This window comes from Schistocerca piceifrons, chromosome 3 (genome assembly GCF_021461385.2).
Source record: "Schistocerca piceifrons isolate TAMUIC-IGC-003096 chromosome 3, iqSchPice1.1, whole genome shotgun sequence".
NCBI classification, from domain to species: Eukaryota; Metazoa; Arthropoda; class Insecta; order Orthoptera; family Acrididae; genus Schistocerca; species Schistocerca piceifrons.
In genome coordinates this window covers 378,566,641-378,592,975 of record NC_060140.1, presented here as the reverse complement: position 1 = coordinate 378,592,975, position 26,335 = coordinate 378,566,641, and the positions used below count along the sequence as shown (strand labels likewise).

At 37.7% G+C, this 26,335-nt stretch overlaps 1 protein-coding gene across 1 annotated transcript in view; it reads right to left on the bottom strand.

The window, feature by feature from the left end:
- Window positions 1–26,335, bottom strand: part of LOC124789378 (sorting nexin-25) — a 170,484-nt gene that overhangs the window by 110,237 nt on the left and 33,912 nt on the right. The window contains exons 7-10 of the mRNA XM_047256711.1: window positions 18,964–19,093; window positions 12,706–12,840; window positions 8,960–9,169; window positions 6,237–6,423 (exon numbers count right to left, since the gene is read on the bottom strand). Of these exons, the coding sequence (XP_047112667.1) occupies window positions 6,237–6,423; window positions 8,960–9,169; window positions 12,706–12,840; window positions 18,964–19,093 (662 nt within the window). The remainder of the gene's footprint in view (window positions 1–6,236; window positions 6,424–8,959; window positions 9,170–12,705; window positions 12,841–18,963; window positions 19,094–26,335) is intronic.

Sequence of the window (26,335 nt, the reverse complement as noted above, 5' to 3'; positions counted from 1 at the left end):
TAAACAGTGTCTGACGAACCTCACGCATACAAATGTGATAATCGTGAATACACCACATCGGCACGATCTGGATAACCAATCATGTGTAAACACAGAAATACAAAAAGCCAACTATCAGTTTGCCAAAATCTGTAGGCGTTTTAAAAATGTTAAATGTGTTAATATAAATAATATAGGTCGTAGATTCCATACACAACATGGACTACACTTAAACAGTATTGGGAAAGAATATCTGGCGAACATGATAATGAAGGAATTAAAACTACTTCAAAACACCTTCAACACAAAAACAGCTGTTATACCACTATCAGTAATAGAACATTCCACAGTACAAGAAAAATCAACAAAGGCAGTCATCTCGTCAGCAGCAGAACTGACATCAGCAGAACCTTCACCACCACCACCAACAATAAGAACAGGAGACACAGGAACAGTGGGACAGACAACAGCAAAGCCAACAACAGCAGTAGCACCAGAAACGACAGTACCAATGGAGAAGCCACCAGCTAAACCACACCCCATCAGAAGGAGCCAGAGGACAAGAAAGTACATCACTCCAAAGGAGGATTTTTTATGGTTCAGCACCAAGAGGAGAAAAAAACTGGGACAAACTGGCGCAAAGCATCAGTCACTGTCAACAAAATGCAAACAAAAGATACAGGCAAGGTAAGCTGTGCTCGTTTCTCAGTCTTTCATCAAAATATACAATCTATCAGAAACAAAGTGCAACAATTAGAAGTGGAACTACAAACTTTAAACAGTTCAGTCACTTGCATTACTGAACATTGGTGTAGAGGAACTGAAATAACATTAATAAATTTAAACTCATATGTACTAGCATGTCATTATAGTAGAACCACCATTAGAGGTGGTGGATCATGTATATATGTTAAGCAAGGAATTGCCTATAAAATTAGAAATGATATTAATTCTGTAAGTGAGGAAAAACATATAGAAATATCAGCCGTAGAGATAAGCAAGACAGATGAGGCACAAAGGTTAACTATAATATGTATTTACCGTTCACCCAGAGGTGATATAGATACTTTCACTGCAAAACTAATCCAGATTCTAGACATGGCTTCAAATCCTAAAGGGAAGGTTCTCATTTGTGGAGACTTAAATATAAACACACAAAACCCAGATAGATTCTGTAACTCATTCTTGAATATATTGCGCTGTTATAAGTTATCACCATTAGTTAACAGAGCCACGAGGATAGCCAAAAACTCATCATCAACAATTGATCACATCATCACAGACATAGATAAAGAAAGTTGTGAAATTATTGTAGATAACCTTGGCCTTTCTGATCACTCCTGTCAAATCCTAAAATTAAACATAAATATAGACAATACAACTAAAACATACACATACAGAAGGGTTTTCTCCAAACCAAACAGATCAGAATTTGGCAAGCAAATAAACAGTATAACTTGGGAAGATGTGTATGCTGAAACTAGTGTAAATAAGAAATTTTCTAAATTCATGTCACTATTTAAACTCAGATTTGATGAAGCATTCCCAAAGGTGCAAACTGCAGTACACTCACACAAAAGAAATACCTGGGTGACCAAAGGAATAAGGAAATCCTCTGCAACACTCAAACAACTGAACAGGTTAAAAAACTACCATAGTGATCCTGGTTTCTTAAACTACTACCACACATACAAAAGAATATACAGAAGAGTATTACGAGATGCAAAAAAAGCCCACAATGACAGTATTATAGAAAAGGCAGAAAATAAAATTAAAGCAGCCTGGACTGTTACCAAACAGGAAACAAACAGTAATAAATTAAAAACAGTAAACATTCAAATTAAACATAATGGTGCTATTATACATAACCCAAATACACTAGTAAATACTGTAAATGAGTACTTCAGCAGTGTTGCTACCAAGCTACAGCAAAAGTTTGGCAAAAAACAGCCTGAACAAAAATTGAACTATATGGATAACTCAATGTTACTGTTACCGACTTCTACAGAAGAAGTAAGGATGGTTGTGAAGAATCTAAAGAATAAAACATCATCAGGTTTAGATGAAGTGCCAGTGTGCTTACTAAAGGACTGCATTGACAGCATACAACATCCTTTGGCACACATCATAAATGAATCTTTCACTGCAGGCTGCTTCCCAGAATACTTAAAATGTGCAAAAGTCCTGCCTCTATTTAAGAAAGGCGATCCAGAAAATATAGAAAACTATAGGCCCATCTCATTACTCTCATCCTTTTCCAAGGTAATAGAAAATATAATGAAAAAGAGACTAATGGATTTCCTAAACAAGTACAACCTACTGTGTAAAGAACAGTTTGGTTTCAGGCCAGGAAGAAGCACAGGTTCAGCAGTAGCTCACTTCACAAACTTTGTCTTACAAGCACTTGACGAAGGTGAACATGTAACAGGCATATTCCTTGACCTTAGCAAAGCATTTGACACGGTAGACCACAAAATACTACTAAACAAAATGGAGGCACTAGGAATAAGGGGAACAGTAAATAATTGGTTTCAATCGTACTTGGAAAATAGGGTACAGTGTGTAGAGATCTCACAAACGAAGTTCAGCAGATTGACAAAACACATTTCTAAACCAGAACATATTAACATAGGAGTCCCTCAGGGAAGTGTGTTAGGGCCAATACTCTTCCTAATATATATCAATGATTTTCCCCAGAGTGTGAAATACGGGGAAGCAATACTATTTGCAGATGATAGCAGCATCCTTATCAGTGACGAGTCACCAGACAAATTGAGAGACAAAGCTGAAGAAACTCTCGATCATGTATGCAAGTGGGTAGTAAGCAACAAATTAACCCTCAATATTAAAAAAACAAACAGTATTAATTTCCACATAAATAAAAAACATAATAGCATAGGCCTAAGAGTTAAAGATGAACTTATAGATTGTGTCACAAACACAAAATTCCTAGGTATGCATGTTGACTCACAGCTTAACTGGACTGACCATATTGCAGCACTAGAAAAGAAAATTGCTACTGCTTGCTATGCACTCCGGATAATTATGTCAGTATGTAATAGTTCATGTGCTAAGACGACATACTTTGCATATGTGCATTCAATAATTAGTTATGGCATAACCTTCTGGGGTACAAATGTGCAGAACATACAAGCAATTTTCAAGCTGCAAAAGAGGGCAGTACGAATAATAACAAAAAGCAGCAAGAGAGCTCACTGTACTGATTTATTCAAAACCATGGGAATCTTGACAGTACCATGTGAATACATCTTTCAGACTGTGATATATATAAAGAAACACATTGACCAGTACACACAAAACAGATCTATACACCAACACTGGACTAGATCCTGCCACCATTTGCATCTCATACGAAAAAACAAAACAAAAACCCAAAATAGTTTATTATTTAATGGATTAAAAATGTATAATAGACTTCCAGAGGAGATCAAAGCTGAAACTGGAATACATGCCTTTAGGAAAGCTGCAAAAAATTATTTAGCAAATAAATGTTACTATACTGTCAAAGAATACTGTAAATGACATGTGTTCACCTCAATTCATGCAAGAGTACCTTTGTAAATTTATATTTATCTTTAATTATGATTGGTATGTATTTGTTTTGTGTAATCCATGCAAGAATACATTTGTAAATTTATATTTATTTGTAACTAAGATTGGTCTGTATTTGTTTCGTGTACAAATGATTAAGTTGCACCATAGAAATATGTACTACCAGAAGTACTATTATGTATATACTCATTCCATGTATACAGTTGACGACATCCATACAACACAAGTTGTCTACGGATGAATAAATAAATAAATAAATAAATAAAATAAAAAATCAAAATAATGCTTACAAACTGAAATTGCTAACTTGGTATAAAACCTAAAAATATACCACCAAGAATTTGAACTACTCTCCTCCTCATTGCAAACTAGCATTGACCATTGCACCACATCACTAGGCCTAGAGTTTCGTTGTGCTGCTGAGATTCTGGGGTTTGTAATCATATATACCAACATACATAACTTGAGCTAGCACTATGGACTCTTCACAAAAATACCTCTCCTTCTAGAAGGAAGGAAGATTAGAGTTTAACGTCCTTCAACAGCATGTGCATAAGACACAGAGACAAGCTCAGATTATGAATGGATGGCGAAAGAAATCAACCGTGTCCTTTTCAAAGGAACAATTCTGACATTCGCGCGGAGCAATTTAGGGCAATTGAGGAAAACCTAAGTCAGGATGGGCAGATGGGGATTTGAACCATCACTTTTCCATTTGTGAGTATAGGGTGCTAAGCACTGAGCCACCACCTTGCACCATTCGCCTTTTAGAATCATATGTCATGCTGCTAATACGACCGGAAAGAGAAAGAGGTATGTGAGACCTGAGTTTCTCCTGGCATATACAACTTTCAAATAACTTCCGGGAATTCAGCCAGGTAACACTTTCGGCGGTCGCTGAAAGTGTTACCTGGCTGAATTCCCGGAAGTTATTTGAAAGAGGTATGTGTTAAGAAATTCAGTTACAAAAATAGTAAAAGGGAATAAAGAAAAAATATAAAAATCCATGGCCATGCAGTCCTGGATACAATAACACTGAAGAAAGAGCTATGGAAGACGCCTGTATCTGACAGGGGGAAAGTGTCAACTTCACAGTTGAAGTCTATGTGAAATCACAGATTAAGAATATCATAAACCAGGGTATTGTGGCATCATAGAGGAAATGGCTCATGAAGTTGGATAATGAATTGCTGTGATTATAAAGCACAAGTTTCAATGTCATGAACTTTAGGGTGAAAGGTAAACAAGGGTAGTAACCACTTAGGTATGGGTGTGAGTGCTTTTGCAAGTTGATGACATTCAGCATCAAGTTTATAAGCATGCTCATTTAGTTGTCTCCGGCCATCTTAAAAATGAATGTATGACACTATCTGTTATTTATAACAACTACTGTTCCTTATAAGAACACTTCTGTTGATACTGATACTTTTCTAAAATCCAGGTAACTAAAAGAGCAGAAGGAATCACTATTTATTGGGAGTTCCAATGTTAAACTGGTTACGGAGCTCCTATTGGTAAATAGCAGTTTCCGCAGGAAACACAGGGTTCACCAAAAGGATCTCACCAGAACTGATGTAACTCTGCAAGTAGGTACTAAGGACACAACGCACAGTTAATTGCAGGTCTTGGCTCACACTGGCAGTAACTCTCATTGTTTAGGTTCTGACACTATTCTCATTTCCTTTTGGCAAACAATTGGTGCACTGAAGATTCCTGAGCTTGTTCAGTGGATCAGAAAACAATTTACAATTTGCCCATTATGTCCACAACCATGTACTCTGGTGACTTGAGTGTGTAACTCTTGTATAATTAATCAAAGGTTCAGGACTGGATCCGCAGTTATCTTTGGATTTTTTCTTCCAGCTGACCTGCTCCAAGCATGTAAAAACCACGAACTGTCCTCAAGACATCTGTTTTCACTATTAATCGCCACAAAACTAGTTGGATGTAACAGTTTTCAAGGTGGAAAAGGAAAGGTGTACGATCTCCAAAAGGGCTACACCTATTAAAGCACCTTAAAGCTCAACCAAATAAGCTTGTTTACTCAGACTCAGTCTTAGAGTTCTGGGGCTAATGAGATGTCCTAAACGAAACACTCCATTATCACCACAACAGTCTTCGACACAAATTTATTTTTCAACAGTATTAAGTGGAGCACTAAGGGGTAGATATTCCTGAAACAGGGATGCATTACAAAGCAGGAGCAAGAGATTTTGTAATATTGTGTGCTTGAAACGTATCTTAATGTTTAGACTAGTAGAGTATTACACTGCCTCTCAAGATTAATTCAGCACTGTCTTTTAGCACATCCCTGAAATAAAATCTGACCACCTAGGTTTCGCTGAATAAACTATTTTCACCTTTATCTGCACTGATTAAGGAAAACAAAATTAACTACAATAAAGTAACAATCAGAAACTGTACTCCTTTTGAATGACACTTCGTTAGTCTCTGACCATGGGTTGTGGAGGAGAGGGTGGGGGTGGGGGGGGGGGGGGGGCGGCCTTCAAGAAACTAACCACGAAGTCATGTACAAATGCAATCAATCACTGTTTCAAGAATTATTTTTCATTGCTCTATGGCACCCTAATATAAAATGGTACCCAAACACACACACAGAATAGCAATATTGCATAAGTGAGAGTAGTTGCATTGAATAAGGAATCAATAAGGAAAGCACTTACCATCAACTGCTTCATCTGTTTCATCATGGTTCTCCATAGCAAGTAACATTTTTGGATATACATCACTCACAATAAATGAGGGGAATATTTTTTCTTCCAAGTTGGCCAATATCTGAGCCTGTACCTCATAAAATACTTCTGGTCCTGTATCACCTAAGAGAAATGCCTCCATTCTCTTCAAGATTGGCTGAAAGTATTTGAGAAATAATGAATACAAGAACAGAATACAAAATGAACATACCAGCCACTATAAGCAGAATATGTGACACATCAAATAGTATTATGTAACTTGACAAGGAGTATACATTTCCCAGGACAGTGTGTGAACCATCCGATGATTCAACGGTAATGACATTTTACTGATATTAGTAAAGGTTTTCTCTCAAGTACGGTGACTTTGTTGCCATTAGTAGATGTTAGAGAGCTCTACACAGCACTGAAGTAAACATACTTCTTGAACAAGTGCAATTAACATCATTTTTCCAGAGATCTGAAGCCCAACATTAACAGTTCTTTAAACATAACAACCTTCAACTACAAGGTCCAGTTGTACTAATAAGACCGCCACCTATGTTTGATGCCAACGTGCAATAACCACTCACAGGCAGCAAATGGCAGCACTAGCAGTGGAGGGTATATAAAGCATGGCAGAGGGATGCAGAAACAGACCAATTTGTTTGATATCCAAAAGGGCACTGTCATTGGCTTTCGGGCCAAGGGTAGAAGCTCCTCCAAAATGGTTGGTTTGTAAACTGTTCACATGCTAAGTATAGTGTGCATGGCAAAACAGTGCTATACAAACCCAGCAACAAAGCAACAGTAGTGCATCACAGGCCACAGATTACAGTGGTGAACGATGGGTGCAGAGATGCATATGGGCAAGAAGGCATGCAACTGTTGAGCAACTGACCACCCAAATGAACTAAGGGGCTACCAATAGTGTCTCCTCAATGACTGTACAGCAAATGCTGGTGTGTATCGGCCTTTGCAACAGGTGCCTGGTTTATGCACCCATGCTGACTGCTGTTCATCAGCGATGAAGGCTGTAAGTTGCATTCCAGTACCGCAGCTGGGTATCCGTGTGGCAACAAGTGGCCTTTCAGATGAATCACATTTCATGTTCCATCTGACAGAGGGCCTTGGGCGGGAACGGCACTGCAACAATTGTTGGAAGGGTCCAGGCCAGAGGAGGGCACATTAAGGGCTGGGAAATGTTTCCGTGGAATTCCCTGGGTGATCTCATTATTCGGGAAGCCGCAATGGGCAAACACAAGTATGCATCTAACCTTGCGAAGCAGATCCACCCCTACATGCAGTTTGTTTTCCCACAGCACTACATCTACCAAGAAGACAATGCAAGGTGTCACACAGCTCACAGTGTACAGCGTAGTTTAAGGAACACCAGGATGAGTTTACTATAGTCCCATGGCTAACAGACACCTTAGATTTAAATCCAATAGGGAATCTGTGAGATCACATCGTTCAGGCTGTTCATGCTGTGATTCCTCAACCGTGACACCCAGTTGACACCCAGTCCAGCTGCCCATGGCACACTGGAGTCGGCATGGTTCCACATCCCTGTCGGCACCTTCCATAACCTCAGTGACACTTTTCCTGCACGTCTGTGTTGCAAAAGTTTGTTATATAGGCTTTTGACAGGTGGTCACATTAATGATACTGGAACATGTATGTGGCGATAAATAATTTTGTTTATTTCTATGAATGAAACAATAGACTTTCCAATTGTACATTCAGTATGAAATATGGAAAAAGTAAATCTACAATATATTCTACTGTGTACCATTATATATTTCTACTTTGAAACACCATGTCTGAAATTCATAGCTGCAGTTAATGGACGTTTATGTATACATTATGTCATTAGATCTCTCCCCATATGATCTTTCCATACACAAATCTAAACTGAAAAGTCCACCATTTGCAACATTGCTCAATTTAAAAAATGGTAACAGGAACTGTAAAATAACAATCAAAGTTGTCTCCTAACAACATTCCTGGAATATTTACTGCTCCTTTCCTAAATCCTCTCTGGTCCTTTTCCTTCATTCCTCTTCCTTCCCCTTCAGCTCTTCAGCCGGAAGAAGGAGCTACTTGCTCCAAAAGCTTGCATAAGTTAAACCATTTTGTGTGAGTGTTCTCCTACCATCACATGGTGAGTAGATTTTTTTTATCTATCCAGTTACACTATATTGTCAATAATTAATTATTTTCATTGTTAATACTGCAGATGTTATACAAAAGATCATGAGAAGTTACATAAACTAAAAATTACTCAATGGCTGTAAGTAAACTGACAGATCTACTTGAATGAGCTAAAGTTCAGAAAACAATCATATGTTACTTCTTCAGCAAAAGAACAAAGTTTTAGAAAAAATATTTAGGAATAAAGGAGACAACTCACCAAAAGGCATAAGCGCTGCATCGTTGACAGGTGCATAAACAATACGTCTAGCGCTTCGTTTTTCCATCTTTCAGAATGAAATTCCTTTCTCAAGCTTGTAGGAGACAAGCGTGGGCACATGTTTATCCTACAAGCATGAAAAAGGAATTTCATTCTGAAAGGTAGCAAAGCAAAGCACTGTACCTCTTGTTTGTGTAACTGTCAATGATGCAGCGCTTCTGCCTTTTGGGGGGGGGGGGGGGGGGCACAACTTCATTCTGCTTTTTTAACAGTGATGTAAGTTGCCTGTTTACTATCCTACCTTGTCAACTCGAATTTCTGGTGATGGCGTGTTTATATAGGTGTAGAATATTTCAGTACCAAGCTGGTGAAGGTCACTCCGTTTTGCCTGCCGTAGTTCTTCAACAGCATTCCAATAACTAAGCAGTGCCTTGCTACCTACTTGTTCCAGGTACTGCATCAGATGTTCTCTACCCACCACAGTGCCAAGTACTTCATGTAAAGACAACATCTGTAAAAAGTACAACCGATAAGTGCAAATAGCACACTGACTATATATTACCAAATCCAACATGTAAGAAAGAAAAAGAAGTGAAGGAATGCCTAATGTAAACAGAGCAGAAAAGGATGGTTTTCTAAGAAAATGATAAAACTAAGATAAATTGAGATTAATAAATGGGGGCCTCCAGTAATAAAAACACAAATTTCAGAGACCAGAAACTGAAATTTATAAAAATTTGATGATAAAATGTCATAGTCATGATGTAAGAACTGCCTACAGAAAAATTATACAAAAAACATGTTACTTCTAACTTGCTTACCCAATAGTAGGAAAGAAATTTCAAGTTATGATTTCTAATAATACATATTCTAATCAAACATAACTGTTCAGTAGGTTTAACTGTATAAAATAGTGTTTATTAAATTACTGTGTGCATCGACAGAGTGCCATAACCTACACTTGTGTAAACAAATTTCAGTTCTAATTCTATAATTACAGTTTCTGTTCCTGCATCTGCACGAAAAATGTAGACCCTTTCTTCAAGCACTAAATGCATGCTCTGCAACATTTCACAATATGTCTTGAGTACAAGGGCCTTACTACGAGTCATTTAAAAATGTGCCAACATGTGATCAATAATATGACATCTCCTCACAAGGAAATTGGACTGATTTCATACAATACTACAATATTTTAAATGTCCAAGGTATTTTAAGACCATGTACATTCAGCAGAAATATAATGAAGAGCCAAAGGAACTGGTACATCTACCCAAAATCATGCAGGGCACCTGCAAGCACGCAGAAGTGCCGCAACATGATGTGACATGGACTCAACTAATGTCTGAAGTAGTGCTGGAGGTAATAGACACCATGAATCCTGCAGGGCTGTCCATAAATCCGTAAGAGTATGATGATCTCTTCTGAACAGCACGTTGCAAGGCCCTAGAGATGCTCAATAATGTTCATGTCTGGGGAGTCTGGTGGTCAGCGGAATTGTTTAAATTTAGGAGAGCCACTCTGTGGCAATTCTGGATGTGTGAGGTGTTGCACTGTCCTGCTCAAATTTCCAAAGTCCGTCAGAATGCACAATGGACATTAATGGATGCAGGTGATCAGACAGTATGCTTATGTAAGTGTCACCTGTCAGAATCGTATCTAAATGTATCAGGGGTCCCACATCACTCCAACTGCACATGCCCCACACCATTACAGAACCTCCACCAGCCTGAATAGTCCCCCGCTGACGTGCAGGGTCCATGGACACATGAGGTTGTCTTCATGCCTGTACACATCCATCCGCGCAATACAATTTGAAATGGGAGTCGTCCACCAGGCAACATGTTTCCAGTTATCAACAGTCCAACATCGGTGTTGACGGGCCCAGGCGAGGCGTAAAGCTTTGTGTCAAGCAGTCATCAAGGATACATGGGTGGGCCTTCAGCTCCGAAAGCCCTTATTGATGTTTCGTCGATTGGTTCGCACGCTGACACTTGTTGATGGCCCAGCATTGAAATCTGCAGCAATTTGCGGAAGGGTTGCACTTCCATCACACTGAATGATTCTCTTCAGTCATCATTGGTCCCATTCTTGCAGGCTCTTTCTCCAGCCACAGTGATGTCAGAGATTTGATATTTTTCCAAATTCCTGATATTCGTGGTACACTTGTGAAATGTTCATATGGGAAAATCCTCAGTTCATTGCTACCTTGGAGATGCTGTGTCCCATTGCTCGCATGCCAACTATAATACCACATTCAAACTCACTGAAATTTTGCCATTGTAGCAGCAGTAACCAATCTAACAACTGTGCCAGATACTTGTTGTCATATATAGGCATTGCTGACCGCAGGGCCTTATCCTATTTACATATCTCTGTATTTGAATACGCATGTCTATACTAGTTCCTTTAGCACTTCAGGGTATTTACAGTAAAAGTTTTCAAATCATCAAACAACAAAAGCTACATATTGCTTGAAATAGCTAGTTCTGCAGCAAGTGATAATTGACAAACAACTACACATTCATGCTACTACAGTCTTGATCAGGAACGAACACTGATGTCTTCAAAGTGTAGAAAACTGAGATTGGCACACTTCATTATAAACTATGCAACAGATTCTGGATTGCACCCAAAAGTGATGCCAGTGCTAATATCATTCATGGAAAGGTGTCTGCACTTGATTCAACTTACACTTGGTTCATCAAATGACTTCAAAGTGTGTAATCTGCTAGTAATTTAACTGAAAAGTTGTCAACATTGTGGAAACCACATTACTAGATCAATGAAGCATAACATAAAAGCATGGAACGAAGGTACACATTGTGTGTTATGTAAAAATTAAAACTGCATGTAAGAAATTGTTAAAATCGCAGAGACAAAAAGGTTGGCCGTATATGATCTTCGTGAAGGAGAGAGGAGTTAAACTAATTTCCCTGTCCTCTCTGAATAAGGAACCTACTGAAATTTCCTGGCAGATAGGAACTGTGTGCCAGACAGGGTGTCAAAACTAGAAACCTGGTTTTTGGAGGCAATGATCTTAGTACTAAGCTCTTCAGGCACAACTGAAGGCCCATGCTCACAGCTTTATTTTTTGCAGGTACCTCTATCCTCCTTTCCAAATTTCCCAGAGGCTCTCCTACACATATTGCAGGACTAGCACTCCTGGAAGAAAGGACATCAAAGAGAAGTGACTTTGCCACAGCTCAGTGGTTGTTTCCAGAATGAATCTCCCACTCTTCGGAGAAGTGTGCATTGTTTTGAAATTTCCTGATCCCGTTTTAATCTGCTACAAAGTTTCGAAACAGTGCACACTTCTCTGCAGAGTGTAATATTCATTATGGAAGGATCATACTGTTCAGAAAACTAGGAGTTCTGTGTTCCTTGGGAATTTCTAACAACATTGGGCATTGTGCCTTTTGAAAATTACATGTTGTGGCTTCTAAATGATTAATGGAAAATCTCATATAAAGATGGGAAACAAATACTAACAAAGAGATAGAGGGGCTGGCCAGCACTTACCTCAGCTCAGTACAGTTGATAGATACACAAAATAGAACAGAAAATTTACGTATCCTAAGTTTCACAACTTTGTTCCTTCATCAGTGAGGAGAGAGGGGAACCTCTCTCCTCCCTGACGAAGGAACAAAGTTCTGAAAGCTAGGATACGTAAATTTTCTGTTCTGTTTTGTGTATCTATTGGCTATACTGAGCTGAGGTAAGTACAGGCATGTTGTGGCTTCATTACAGATACTTATGTATCAACATGATGAACGTTGAGAGAACATTGTCTAGAAAAGCGACTTGTTCTCACCTGGAAAATCAGTAAAAGGTATTATGACATTTTTCCAAAGCCTCAGCCTAATATCAATTCCTCAAACCATGACTGTCAAACCTGTCTAGCAACACTTTATGCCAACAATCTTTTCAGCATGTGATGCTCCCATTAATTATGCATACAACATATTCCAAGTGATCACACCAAACCACATTATTACTCTCATGTGTGACTGTCACGCAAAGTAACTGCACAGTTCTGAGATCTACCTTTCTTGCTTCAACAGTTGCAGCTTCAACTGCCTCTTCAACAGCATAATCTGTCCAGCCAAGGCTCACTAAACGTTTCTCACATTGTGCTTTAGCATAAGTTAGTTGATTCATGTAACGCTTCATTTGTCTTGCCTGAAAAAGAAACAATCTAAAATACACTGATGGAAACAAGCAATAGAGCTATTCATAATAAATGCATTTGTTAAGATTTGTGTTGAATCTGTGTTAAGTATTATAATATAGTACATCAATTATAAAAGCAGTGGTTCCAACACTATATTAGGAAGCAACCAGAGTTGTTAAATTAGTAATGTAAGAGGTACATTTCAAACCATCTTGTCAGGTATCATTAAATTATGCAGCATACTTGAGATTGTATTAATTTATCTAAGCATCACTTTAGCACTGATGGCAGTTAGGTACCAGTATTTTCTTACTGTATACTAACTGCACTAATACCTTTTTCTTGAGAAAGCAATTCTTCCACAACCCAAAAAAATCTCTAAAGAGAGAATGAAAACCACATACATATTTGTGTGTCATTGCCATTATTCCAAAATTGATTACTTCTAATGACAATCATAATCCATCAAACTTTGCAACTGGAAATGCATTGACAACACAAATTTCATACATGCAAAATATGAAAATAAAAAAATTGATGAATTACACTACGTGAGATGAAAACAGACTGTCTTAGCAGTTATTAGGAGCAAAGGAGTAAGACTTAAAGGTGCAAAAAGTTCGAAAACAAAGAAACCATGTCTGATTCTGAGCTTCCTGAATATTTGTAGCATTTTAATTTTTGGCTGAAAAAGGAACATATGAAATGAAAAAAACATAAAATAAACAAAGAATTAAGTCAAGGCCCCAACAGGAGCTAAACAGAAAATTGTAGAAAGGTTATCTGCCACTGTACATCTAACATTTAAGACATATTTCAAGAATATGGATATCTCAAACACTAATTGTCTATTTTTCTTTCAGAAACAGGAGAGCTTTGCAAATGTTAACAGTTATAATATTCAGACAGCAGCTTTACATGTATAAAAATTCTCTACTCTTCATTCGTTACTGGTTTCAGTTAAAGATGGTAATCATCACTGGATCTTGTCACAAGATATGTGGGCTGTTGTCATGACAGTGGACGATTATTATTTGAAACTCACCTTGAATGACAGATTAATATCTGAAGCTGTAGTCTGAATATTACCCTTAAATATGCATCCTTGTCTAATATATCAAACCAATATGGAACTATTAAATTCATTTCACTACTTGTACTACACACTCTAGCATTGTAACTGGCAAAGCATACCACCAAATGGGGTGAAGTCTATCAATCCTGATCTTCAAACTTAAATATTTCTCTAAACTATAAAATTAATATATTGCTTTTTCTTTCAAAGCCTGGGTATACAGCTGTAGCAATAAACTTTTTGGTCTTTATTACCTTTTGCTCAAGAAGATTGTATAATTTAAAAACAAACTGCTTCAGTTAACTTCACCCTTCCTGGGGGTGAAGTTGACCAATTCTCTGTTATGTGATAATTGGAATTATTTATCACTACAGAGTGACTTTAATTGTTCTGAAACTTTATCAACAACAGAAAAATAAATCTGACATGATAAAAGTTTAAAGACAAAAACAATATGATCACAAACTTGCATTATGAAATTCTGAAGAAACACACACTCTTCTTCTTTAGGCCTAAAAACTGACTGATCAACCATCTACTTTACCATAACGACCATAACAACTATGGATCCCATTCATAACAGATCCTTTTGCAAATTTTATACACCCGGGTAACCTTGTTAATGCTCGTTTTCCCATTTAAAATTTCGTGACAGAGTTCTAAAACATCCAGAATATAGTTCTTCAATTCACCCAACTTACATCCACACACATGTGGCTTTTCCACATTGACAACTCTTACGATCTCACTTGTATGATGAAACAAACAGAATTGCAACCTATGTGACAAATTCACATGTTAACATACAGACACTTGCAACAATGACTTCCTCACTCCACCATTAGAGTGTTATAGAGAAACTTTGCTGCATACATTGTGTAACATTGTTGCTGCACTCATTAGTTCACATTCTTGCTACATTGTGAATAGTTTTTGTTCATAAAAGAACCATTCGAGAAAATATGGTCAATTTTATCTCCACTCCACCAAGAATTTGCAAAATTTTACTTATGTGTCTATAAACAGGAGATTAACTTTTGCTGTTGCTCTAGTTGTCTTTGTGGAGGGTCAATGCACAACATACTTAAGACCTAGACATGTGAGTTGTGTTACGTCAGTCACACAAATAAGTTTTAGATCATTAAAAAAGTTAAAGTAAATCAGTCCTCTTGAAAACAATTAAGATTCAGATAGAGGTTCAGTAAAACTGTACATTTAGCCACTGCCGGAATTAAGAAGTTTTTAACAGTAAATATAATAAGAAAAATATAATAATTTTCATCATCTGTATGAAGTTATTTAACATAAAATGTTTATTGAATATTTTGGTCAAATTCCCCATTTGATGATACATCAAACTGACAGTAATCTGAGAGAGAGTGAATGTTGCCTTCAATTCACCCAGTTTTCAACTGATATGAGAACCACTAAGTTCAAATCAAAAATGATTGGCCACATGCATGATGTTTACATGGATAACATCCAAAAACTTGCTGTTCAACATTCTCTGAGATGAACACTGAACAGAATGACTTCCTCAAGCCTAACCAGCATGGATTTCAAAAACCTCAATCATCTGAAATCCAACACTTTTTTCCTCACATGACATATTGAAAGTGTTGGATCAAGGCAACCATGTAGATGCAGTATTTCTTGATTTCTAAAAGGGTTTCACTCACCTATGCTTATTATCGCAAGTACAACCGTAGGGGGAGATCAAGGGAAATTTGTGACTGGCTTGAGGACTTTTTGATAGGGAGGGCACATCATGTTATCTTGGATGGAGTGTCATTGTCAGGTATATAAGTAACTTCACGTGTGCCCCTGGGGAAGTGTGTTGGAACCCTTGCTGTTTATGTTGTATATTAATGATCTTGCAGACAGTATTAACAGTAAAATCATGCCTTTGCAGATGAAAGAGTCATCTAAAATGAAGTACTATCTAAAAGAAGCTCCATATATATTCAAATGGATAGATAAAAAATCTACTCACCATGAGGCACCAGGAGAACACACACAAATAAAGGTCTAACTTTTACATGCTTTCGGAACCAGTGGATCCTTCTTCTGGCAGAAGATTTGAAAGGGAAGGAAGGAGAGTAAAGGAAAAGGACAGGAGAGGTTAAGGGAAAGGTGTGCAGTTCAGAAAAGCCACCCAGAACCCCGAGTCAGGGCATACTTAACCCGATGGGATGAGAAGGAATTCCTTCTCATCCCATCCAGTAAGTTTTCCTGACCCGGGGTTCTGGGTGACTTTTCTGAAATGTACTCTTTTTCCCTAAACCTCTCCAGTCCTTTTCCTTCACACCTCTTCCTTCCCCTTCTACTGTTCTGCCAGAAGCAGCCTCTGGTTCCAAAGCTTGCGAAAATTAAATCTTTTTGTGTGTGCCATCACTTGGTGAGTGGTTTTTTTTATCTATTTACTTACATTATATTGTCTGTAATTGATTATTTTCATCATTACATAAATATTCAGTCAGATCTTGATAAGGTTTCAACATGGTGCAGAGATCGGTAACTTGCTCTAAATGTTCAGAAATGTAAAATTGTGCACTTCACAAAAAACATAGTATCCTATGACTACAATATCAATGAGTCACTGTTGGAATCAACCAACTCATACAAATACCTGGGTGTAGTACTTTGTAGGGATATGAAATGGAATAATCACATAGGTTCAGTCATGGGTAAAGTAGGTGGTAGACTTCAGTTTATCAGTAGAATACTGGGAATGTGCAAACAGTTGACAAAAAAGATTGCTTACATATCACTCGTGCAAGCCATTCTAGAATATTGCTCAAGTGTATGAGAACCATGCCAGACAGGACTAACAAGGGATATTAAACATATACAGAGAAGGGCAACACCAATGGTCACCGGATTTGTTTAATCCATGGGAGTGTGTCACAGAGATACTGAAGGAACTGAACTGGAAGACTCTTGAAGATAGACGAAAACTATCCCGAGAAAGTCTGTTAACAAAGTTTCAGGAACCAGCTTTAAATGATTACTCAAGGAATATACTGCAACCACCTAGCTATCGCTCACATAGGGCTCATGAGGAAAAGATTAGAATAAGTACTGTGTGCACACAGGTATTCAAACAATCATTCTTCCTCCACTCTATATGTGAATGGAACAGGCAGAAACCCTAATAACTGGTGCAATGGGACGTACCCACTACCATGCACCTCACAGTGGTTTGCAGAGTATAGATGTAGATGTAGATGTAGATGAACGTAGCAGCAGGGACGAAGTGCATTTATTTACACACATCTCAGCTGTGTGTTCACCACCCTCTCTATACTTAAGTGCTTCCAGTATCTACAAGTAGAGACAGCAACTGGCACCCCAACAAGTAATTTACCATTATGCTCAAATAACAACATAGCTTTTTCGCTTCTTGTTGTTAGCTCTCTTCAAAATATTCCTTCCTTCCTTTCCATTTGATTTCATCTCTTTTACTCCTGTGGCTAGAATTCTTTATCTTCTTATCTCATAACATTTGTTTGATGCAAAGCTGACTCCTAGCCATTCCTTACTCTATTTTTGTCTTTATTTATATCTTATTTTCATCGCTGCTCTTGTTATTTCTTCCCAGTTTTCGTCACTCATCTTACACACATCAATACCGTACACACCACTTTCCAGACAATGGAACTGGAATCTTAGCTGTTACAGTATATCTTTACCTCAGGTTTACCTGTTGTGGTCTTTTGTCATAAGTTTGAAATTTTTCTTGCGTTAATCATCTGTTATCTTTCTTTTATCTTTCACTAACATTTGTTTAGCCTTTTCTCCCAACAACAAAGTTGCATAAAACTTGTTTTTTAATGTTTTTTTCAGACTTTTACCAAATTTTTGGACAGTGACAACTGTAGAATAAATAAGGTCAACTCCTCTTCTGTCCACATATTGTGGTCTTTTAAGTCTGACACCACACAGACTGTGAGAATATTAATGACAAGGAATTAGTTTTGATAGAAAAGAAATTGGACAAGAATCAAAAAGGGAATGTTATGGCATTCAGCACAGGATCAGAATGCGGACATCTTTTGAACATGAATATACCAAAGAAGGAATGAATTTTAAAAGTTTCTTCAACATTTTAATGTCATCAGAAATGGAGCGCTAGCACAACTGGAAGACATGTGAAGGAACTGGCCTTAGTCTTGTTGAAAGTACCCTGGCTTTTGTCTACAGCAGATTTAAGGAAATCATATGAAAATGTAAATTATAATGACTGGACGGGGCTGAATTCCAAGCCTACTAAACAGAACTCCAGTGCTTAACCATAGTACAACTTCATCCATTATGTTGGAATTATGTTACAATGTCAAGGAAGATGTTTTTCTTGTTATGGTGCAGGGCTCCTGATAATAGACTCATAGAAACACAGCAGTAGATATACACCCACTTAAAATAAGGTCATCCATTTAGATCATCATCACTTGTTACTCTGGATGAGAAAGGGGATGTAAGGAACCAACTACCAATGTTTTGCTGTACTCTTTAACTATTCATACACAAAATTTGTTATTACATTCTGAATAAAAAAGAACAAATATAGCACATTTAAACAATCCAATGTTGTAAATATGCAAACTGTGTCAAGAAAACAACAAGCCAATGAGTCATGTTAGCAATTCACAAACAACTCACAAAATAACTTGTAAATGCATACCTATAGACACCATGCATGGTGCCCTTTTAAGCCCACATAATTTCAGTGTGAAATAAGTTGAGGAAATCAATCAGATAGTTGTTGTGTTCCTCCACAGAGATTTAACCTGGCAAATTTATACACACTCTATAACACTACTGTAAAGCAAAATTCATCTTTTATAGGAATATTATCAGTGTTTACTACCAGTCTAATGTACTTAATAATCAACGTAAGAAAAGCACACAATCTGTTACTTTTTTTCTCACTAAATGTGTCCCACCTGGAATACCCTTCCCCCAGCTTTCCCCATACTTTTCACACACAAACAATAATATAGCACACAATAATAATAATCGAAATAAAAAATAATACAAAGTACAAAATACTCACCTGTAACTTTAGACCAAGATCAATTTTACTACCAATGTGGCCAAATATATCCTTAGTTTGCGCCAAATTTGTAGAGCTTTTCAAACTCTGAATTTTGGTTGCCTGTATGATTTCAGTTACTATATTATATCTGAAAAATAAATCAACAATGACAAGGGAGTTATTAAATAACAAACTGAAATCTATCTTAGAGAGTATCTCTGGTTACTACGGAATGTCGTTATTCTACAGGTGATGCAATCACATGAATGATGATAACATAAATAAAAACTTTTTGTTACACAAACACTGAGGACTTTTTATGTGATTTAAAGTATAGTTAAAAAACATAAATGAAACTTGATGCGGTTTGGCTTGCAGTCAATAAGCAAAGGATAAATAAAAAATGTCTTAACAGAAAGAACTCATTTTGTTTTCTGAAAGCACTGGAGAAATTAGTATTCTTAGCTGATGTTCACTACATTTTATGAATATCATACATTCATAGTAAAAGCAGAGCAAATTATCCATCTCACTGCCTATACTAACAAATTCAAACATATGGAACTAATTATTATAACAACAGTATATTATATGTTTCAAGTATGAAAAAGCCTGGAACAAAACGGTAATTGAATGTCATGGATCTATAACTGACACAGGCACCAAAAAAACATAAGGATGACATTGAATCATGTAGAACAGACAGTTACTGTTCACTTAAACATTGTTAAACAGATTTTCAGACATTAATCAACTCTGGCCATCTCTACATGCTTTTAACTATCACATTTTGTTTTCTGATCATTTATTTTTAGCCAAATTTGAATTATTCTTCTAAGAGTTCCACAATTAACTTTTTAACTTCTATTTCTCTTATACCAATGAGTACTATATCATCTGTGTATGCTAAAACCTTAACTTTATTTCTTTTGAGGCTCTCTGCACTTATTAGCTGGTTACTGTTCCAATTACAAATATATCGTCAGTAGTGGATCTATTTCTCAAACAGTCATTTTGATATTCCCTGATCATTTTTTCTGCATATAGTTTCAAATGATTTCGCAATAAATGTGATAAAGTCTTAAAGGCTGCACTCACTAATGATATTTCCCTATAGTTTCTGAAGTCTTCCCTGTCTGCCAAATGCAATTAATTAAGCTACTGATCCACACTCAAATCCACTTTCAAACTGTTAATGGACTACCTTCTGTTAACTAAATAGTCAAACTGGGCCGAAAACTGCTACAACAGATTAGCCGAGATAATGCTGTCTCATTTCTTTCTTGTAAACATGACAATGAATGAAAATCCAGTTCCTCTAAGAGCTTCCATAATGATCCTCATGTACTTCAGGGGTCTGACCAGGAAACACTTTCTAATATCCCAGCAGGATATTCACACTTTTCATACTAAAACACAAGACATTCATAGAGATCATTTTGCATTGACATGTCCAGAGGGTTTGGAAATTATCTTATTTCCATCTGCTACACAGTTCTGTAGGAGATGGACTAACCAACTTCTTTATCATCAGGTTACATTATTTAAGATTCTGTGGATTTTTTTGTCAAAAGCTCCCAGATTTCCAGCCAGGTGGCAGTGTTTAAATGCAGCAACATTTCAACAAGTGTCATACTTACCATCTTCTGACGAAGTATTGAGATATGTGGATGCTGCAATATTTGCACTAGTGGAGTATCATCCCTCAACATGGCTATGGGCAGCTGTGCACTATCTGGCAGGCGAGTGGCGAGGGGGATGAGGCTGCAGTGGTGGGGGTAGTGCGTGCTCCAGTTGCACCTCCTTGTGGGCAGAATGGCTGTGTCTTGTTCATTGGATGGTGCTGGTTGCACTCTCATTGTATTGCCACTAGCGCCAGGTCCCATGCTGCACTTGTTAGTTATCTTTCATCTCTGTTGACAATATTGTCTTCAACCTATATTTCAATGGATTCCTTTATGGCGATGGCCAAAAAGCCAGTTGAAACTTCCTGGCAGATTAAAACTGTGTGCCGGACCGAGACTTGAAGTCGGGACCTTTGCCTTTCGCGGGCAAGTGCTCTACCACCGAGCTACCCAAGCATGTCTCACACCCCGTCCTCACAGCTTTACTTCTGCCAGTACCTCACCTCCTACCTTCCAAACTTAACAGAAGCTCTCCTGCAAACCTTGCAGAACTAGCACTCCTGAAAGAAAGGATATTGCGGAGACATGGCGTAGCCACAGCCTGGGGGATGTTTCCAGAATGAGATTTTCACTCTGCAGCGGAGTGTGCGTTGTTATGAAACTTCCTGGCAGATTAAAACTGTGTGCCGGACCGAGACTCGAACTCGGGACCTTTGTCTTTCGCGGGCAAGTGCTCTAGAGCAGAGTGAAAATCTCATTCCAAAAAGCCAGTTGTTTGGCAAAGCATCTTGGTGTTCTGGAAGTCAAATGTGCAGACCTTCTTGACGCCATGCTGTTATCACTAATTTGAGGAGGTGGCTCTTCAAACCACTCACTAGAAATGCAAGTGTAACAATACTTTTGTGGTACGGGAGCTTGGCACACAGACATTGGGTAAGTTTCTGGAACACCTTAACAGCATCCATCAGAATACTGCTTTCACTATGGAAATAGAAGTGAACTGTTTTCTCCCTTTCCCTACACTAGGCCAATCTGTATATAGGAAGAATACACACACACAGCCCTGTCCCTGCATGAAACGAGCTGCCACCATCCAGTGCAATAGCACACAGTGCTGACCACCCAGGTACATAGGGCGCCCAGACAAACTAATCATGAAGGAAGTATTCCACAAAAATGCACACAGTGAACTGCAGATTAGTAGGGTATTGAAGAATAGACAAGATGCTGGAAATCAGGAAGAGGAAGAAGAAGGCAACAGACTCACTTTCCTCCCATACCTGGTGCTGCTGTCAGCCAAAATTGTGAGACTACTCAAAAAATTCAATACAAAATCCACCCCCTGACAATTGCTGAAGTCAAAAGAGTGTCTTGCCTCTGTGAAAGACCCACTAAAAATGAATGGATCTGGAATATACAGCATTACCTGTGAATGTGGTCAACAGTATATTGGACAAACGCGGCACATGCTCGAGGAGCATATCAGGCATGTGGGATAGGCACAGACAGAAAAATCAGCGATAGCAGAAGGTAGCATCAAGGATGACCACACCTCTGACTTACAGCACCAGCATATATCTTAACTTCAAGAGAAGATGATGAGTATGACACCCCTGAAAACGTCATGGTATTTTAACATCGCCACCTGGAAGGACACCCAAGAGGTTTTCACTAAAAGTATACATTGGGAGAGCCTACATTCAAATATTCTGCAGATTATTTTTGAGACATCTGTTCTATCACTAATTGAAAAATTTCAAGAAGTTATCAATCATATACAAAAGCCAATATGAATGAACAATTTATTTCATCCTGGAATTTTACAGATTTCACAATTCACAAGTTTAAGCTTCTTTAAATTGACTTTGATCACTGTCACAGAAAGGCTGAAGATGAAGGACAATACAGCATGAAACGTAGCATCACAAGAAAGGAGAAGAACATTTAGGAAATTAAGTAATTAACTTAGAACAGGAAGGTAAACAGAATAAAATGACAGGGCAAAACTGAGCCAGTAAAACAATTCAAAACTTAGTCTAGGAGAACATGACGCATCAAGGTACAAAAATCAGAAATGCAATGGGAATTTAACTTGAAAGAAAGGCTACAATGTAAAAAAAAAACTTAATCTACAACCAGAAACACACTGATCAACTGTTTTGACTAGAGTGTAGTTTTGTCTGGGGCAGAGACATGGACAGTAAGGAAGAGGGACAAAATGAATTTAGAGGCATTTGAGATGTAAGTATGGAAGAAATTAGAAATAATGAGATCAGAAAAATAATTCAGTATGGGGAGGTACTAAAAAGGATTGGAGAGAGTATAATTCAGGGGAAGAACACAAGAAAAAATATATTATCATAAAAAATGAACAGTGGAGTTCATGTTACAATCTACTCCACCTGTAATTATTAAGCCAGTTTTCAAAGAATTGGGAATATTGTCTGTCCGTGCACATGTGTCTTAGAGATAGCTTCATTTGTAACTAAGAATTACCACCTACTTGAAACAAATTATGATATCAGCATACTTGTAAGAGAAGAGTGGAACATCCACGTGACAAACAAGAGACAGGAAATGCCATGACTGTAAGAGTGAAATACGCAGAATGTTGTGACATTCAGTCTGAAGACGTTTGATCCAGCTGTACACATTAGTACATCTGTACAAGAATCTTCATCTATGCAAAAATATTGCAACCTACATCTATTTGCAGTTGCTTACTGTATTTGAGCCTTGATCTCCCTCTTCAATTTTCAGCCTTCACACTTACCTCCATTACAAAACTAACAACCCTTGTGTCTCAAGAAGTGTCCTACCAACCAATCACTTCTTTTAGTCAGGTGGTGCCACAAACTTCCAGAAGTGTCCTACCAACCAATCACTTCTTTTAGTCAGGTGGTGCCACAAACTTCTTTCTTCTCCAATCTGATTACTAACTCTTCATCAGTTATTTGATCTACCATTCAATCTTCAGCACTCTTTCATAGCACTACATTTTAAAGAATTTATTCCCTTCTTGTTGGAACTGTGTATCGTTCATGATTCACTTCTGTACTAGGCTATATTCCAGACAAATATCTTCTGAAAAGACTACCTACCACTGAAATTTATATTTGATGTTAACAAATTTCTTTTCCACAGAAAAGTTTTTCTTGCCATTGCCAGTCCACATTTTATATCCGCTCTACTTTGCCAATAGTTATTTTACTGCCTAAGTGGCAAAACTCATCTACTGCCTTTAGTGTCTTGTCCTAATCTAATTCCCTCAGCACTGCCTAATTTAAGTCCACTACATACCATTACACTTGACATCTTCAACTTTTGTAGTCTTGTCTTCCTCAGTTGCGTGTAATATTGCGGTATATTGATAATTTTTACTTATAGACCATCTGACAGCAACTGAATAAAATAATTTTAGTGTCATACGCGTTTCGCCTTTATTTTCTGGCAAGGCTTCATCAGTGGCCTGGAATATGTACACATGTTTGCTATTTAATTTACATTTTGGTCACTGTACCTATAGGTTATAAACAGTTCTGGTGGTTGGTATTTCCTATTAAGTAGTAATGTTTTGAACTGTACTTACATGTTGTGTGGATGATTTCCTACATATTATGCTCCTGTTGCATTTTTAGTGTTGTTCTTCTTTTTACAAATGCCAATTCGCGATCCCCCCACCCACCCACATTTCACAGCACTATGCACTGAACACTTGTTTCGATGCAATGTTTTGGTTTCTGTTGCCGACTGTCAGATGTTTTTGCCAAAGATTAAATGTTATTGCCAAACTTTAGAGTGTAATTATTGAAGTACCTGTCATCTGTTCGTGTATGTATTTGTGTGTGTGTGTGTGTGTGTGTGTGTGTGTGTGTGTGTGGGTGTGTGTGTGTGTGTGTGCGTGTGTGTGCCACTGATGATGCAGTCAGACGGTCCATATGTAAAAATTATCAGTATATCGTAATACCATTATGCTTGTTTTACTTTTGCTGATGTTCATCTTCTATCTTTTTTCAAGACACCGACCATTTCATTTAACTGCTCTTTCAAGTCCTTTGCTATCTCTGACACAATGACAAAGTTACTGGCAAACCACAACATTTCTACTTCTTGTCCTTACTACCTGAAATTTAATTTCTTCTCCACATTTTTCTTTTGTTTCCTTTACTGTTTGCTCAACGTACATATTGAATAACATCGAGAATAAGCTACAGCCCTATCTCAATCCCTTCTAAACAACTGCTTCACTTTAAGATTTTAAGCTCATCTAACTGCCATCTGGTTTCTGTACAGGTTGTAGATATTTTTCTCTCCCCGTATTTCATACCTCCCACATTCAGAATTACATAGAGTGTATCCCAGACAACACTGTAAAAGTTTTCTCTAAATCTACAAATGCTTTAAACATAGGTTTGCCAGTCTTTAAACTATCTTCCAAGATAGTCACAGGGACAGTATCGCTTTGCAAGTTCCTAACATATTTCTCAAACCCAAAATGATCTTCCCCAAGGTCAGCCTCTACCAGCTTTCCCATTCTTTTGTAAATAATTTTTATCAGTATATTGCAAGCATGATCCATTAAACTGAAAGTCCAGTAATACTCAAATGTCAGCACCAGCCTTTTTAAGAAATGGAATTATTACAGTCTTCTTTACATCTGAGGGTATTCTGCATGTCTCAGTTAGGAAAAGGGGTAGAGTTCGGAAAAGTCACCCAGAACCCCCGTGGCACGGGAGACTTAATTCTAATGTTGATATGTATACGCTGTTAATTTTTATTTACATGTCTAGTTCCATAGGATCAAATTGAGCAGCAAATCTCCAAGGTCATGGAGCGTTGCAGTAGATGAAATTACAATATAAAAATAATAACAGATAAAAATAAAATGTTTATGAACCTGAAAAAAAGCAAGCCATAAGTTTAAGTAAATGCAATCAACAATACAACAAGAATCAGATTAATATTTCAGGAACTCCTCGACTGAATAGAAGGAGTCACCCATGAGGAAACTCTTCAGTTTTGATTTGAAAGCGCATGGGTTACTGCTAAGATTTTCGAATTCTAGTGGTGGCTTACTGAAAATGGATGCAACAGTATACTACACACCTTTCTGCACAACAGTTAAGGAATTCTGATCCAAATGCAGGTTTGATTTCTGCCAAGTATTAACTTAGTGAAAGCTGCTTATTGTTGGGAATAAGCTAATACTGTTAACAAGAAATGACAGTAAGGAATATACATTGCCGCAGAAGAAGCTGAGTAGCACCATGGTGTAGTGGTTATGATACTAAACTGTTGCATGGAGGGTTGTGAGTTCAAAACTCACCTGAACTGTATAATTTTAATTTATATATTCAGTTCGAGGACATTCTAGAAGTATCCACAAAGGGCAAGAATCATTGTACTGGAACGTTCTGTAGCTGTATATATACCGTATGTGTTCCAGCCGGAGGCAGTTCGCTCCACACTCTTGTATGTGCAAGAGCTGAATAAATCTACGTTAAGTGAAGTTAGTGTTTGTCATTCATCTAATTACACCTTCTTCTACGTTACATTATTCTGGTGGAAACGCTGGGTATTGGAACTTGTGATAGCGCACTTTATCAACGACACGGTGGTTCCCATCAGGCCACGACAGAGCTGCCGTTTATGTGGTGAGAAACCAGCATTCGAGCCATATTCAACAGATCACAATCTATCGGACACAGAAGAAGAACAGGTCATTACGATGACAGCAACCGTGTGCCACCACATGAGACATCCTT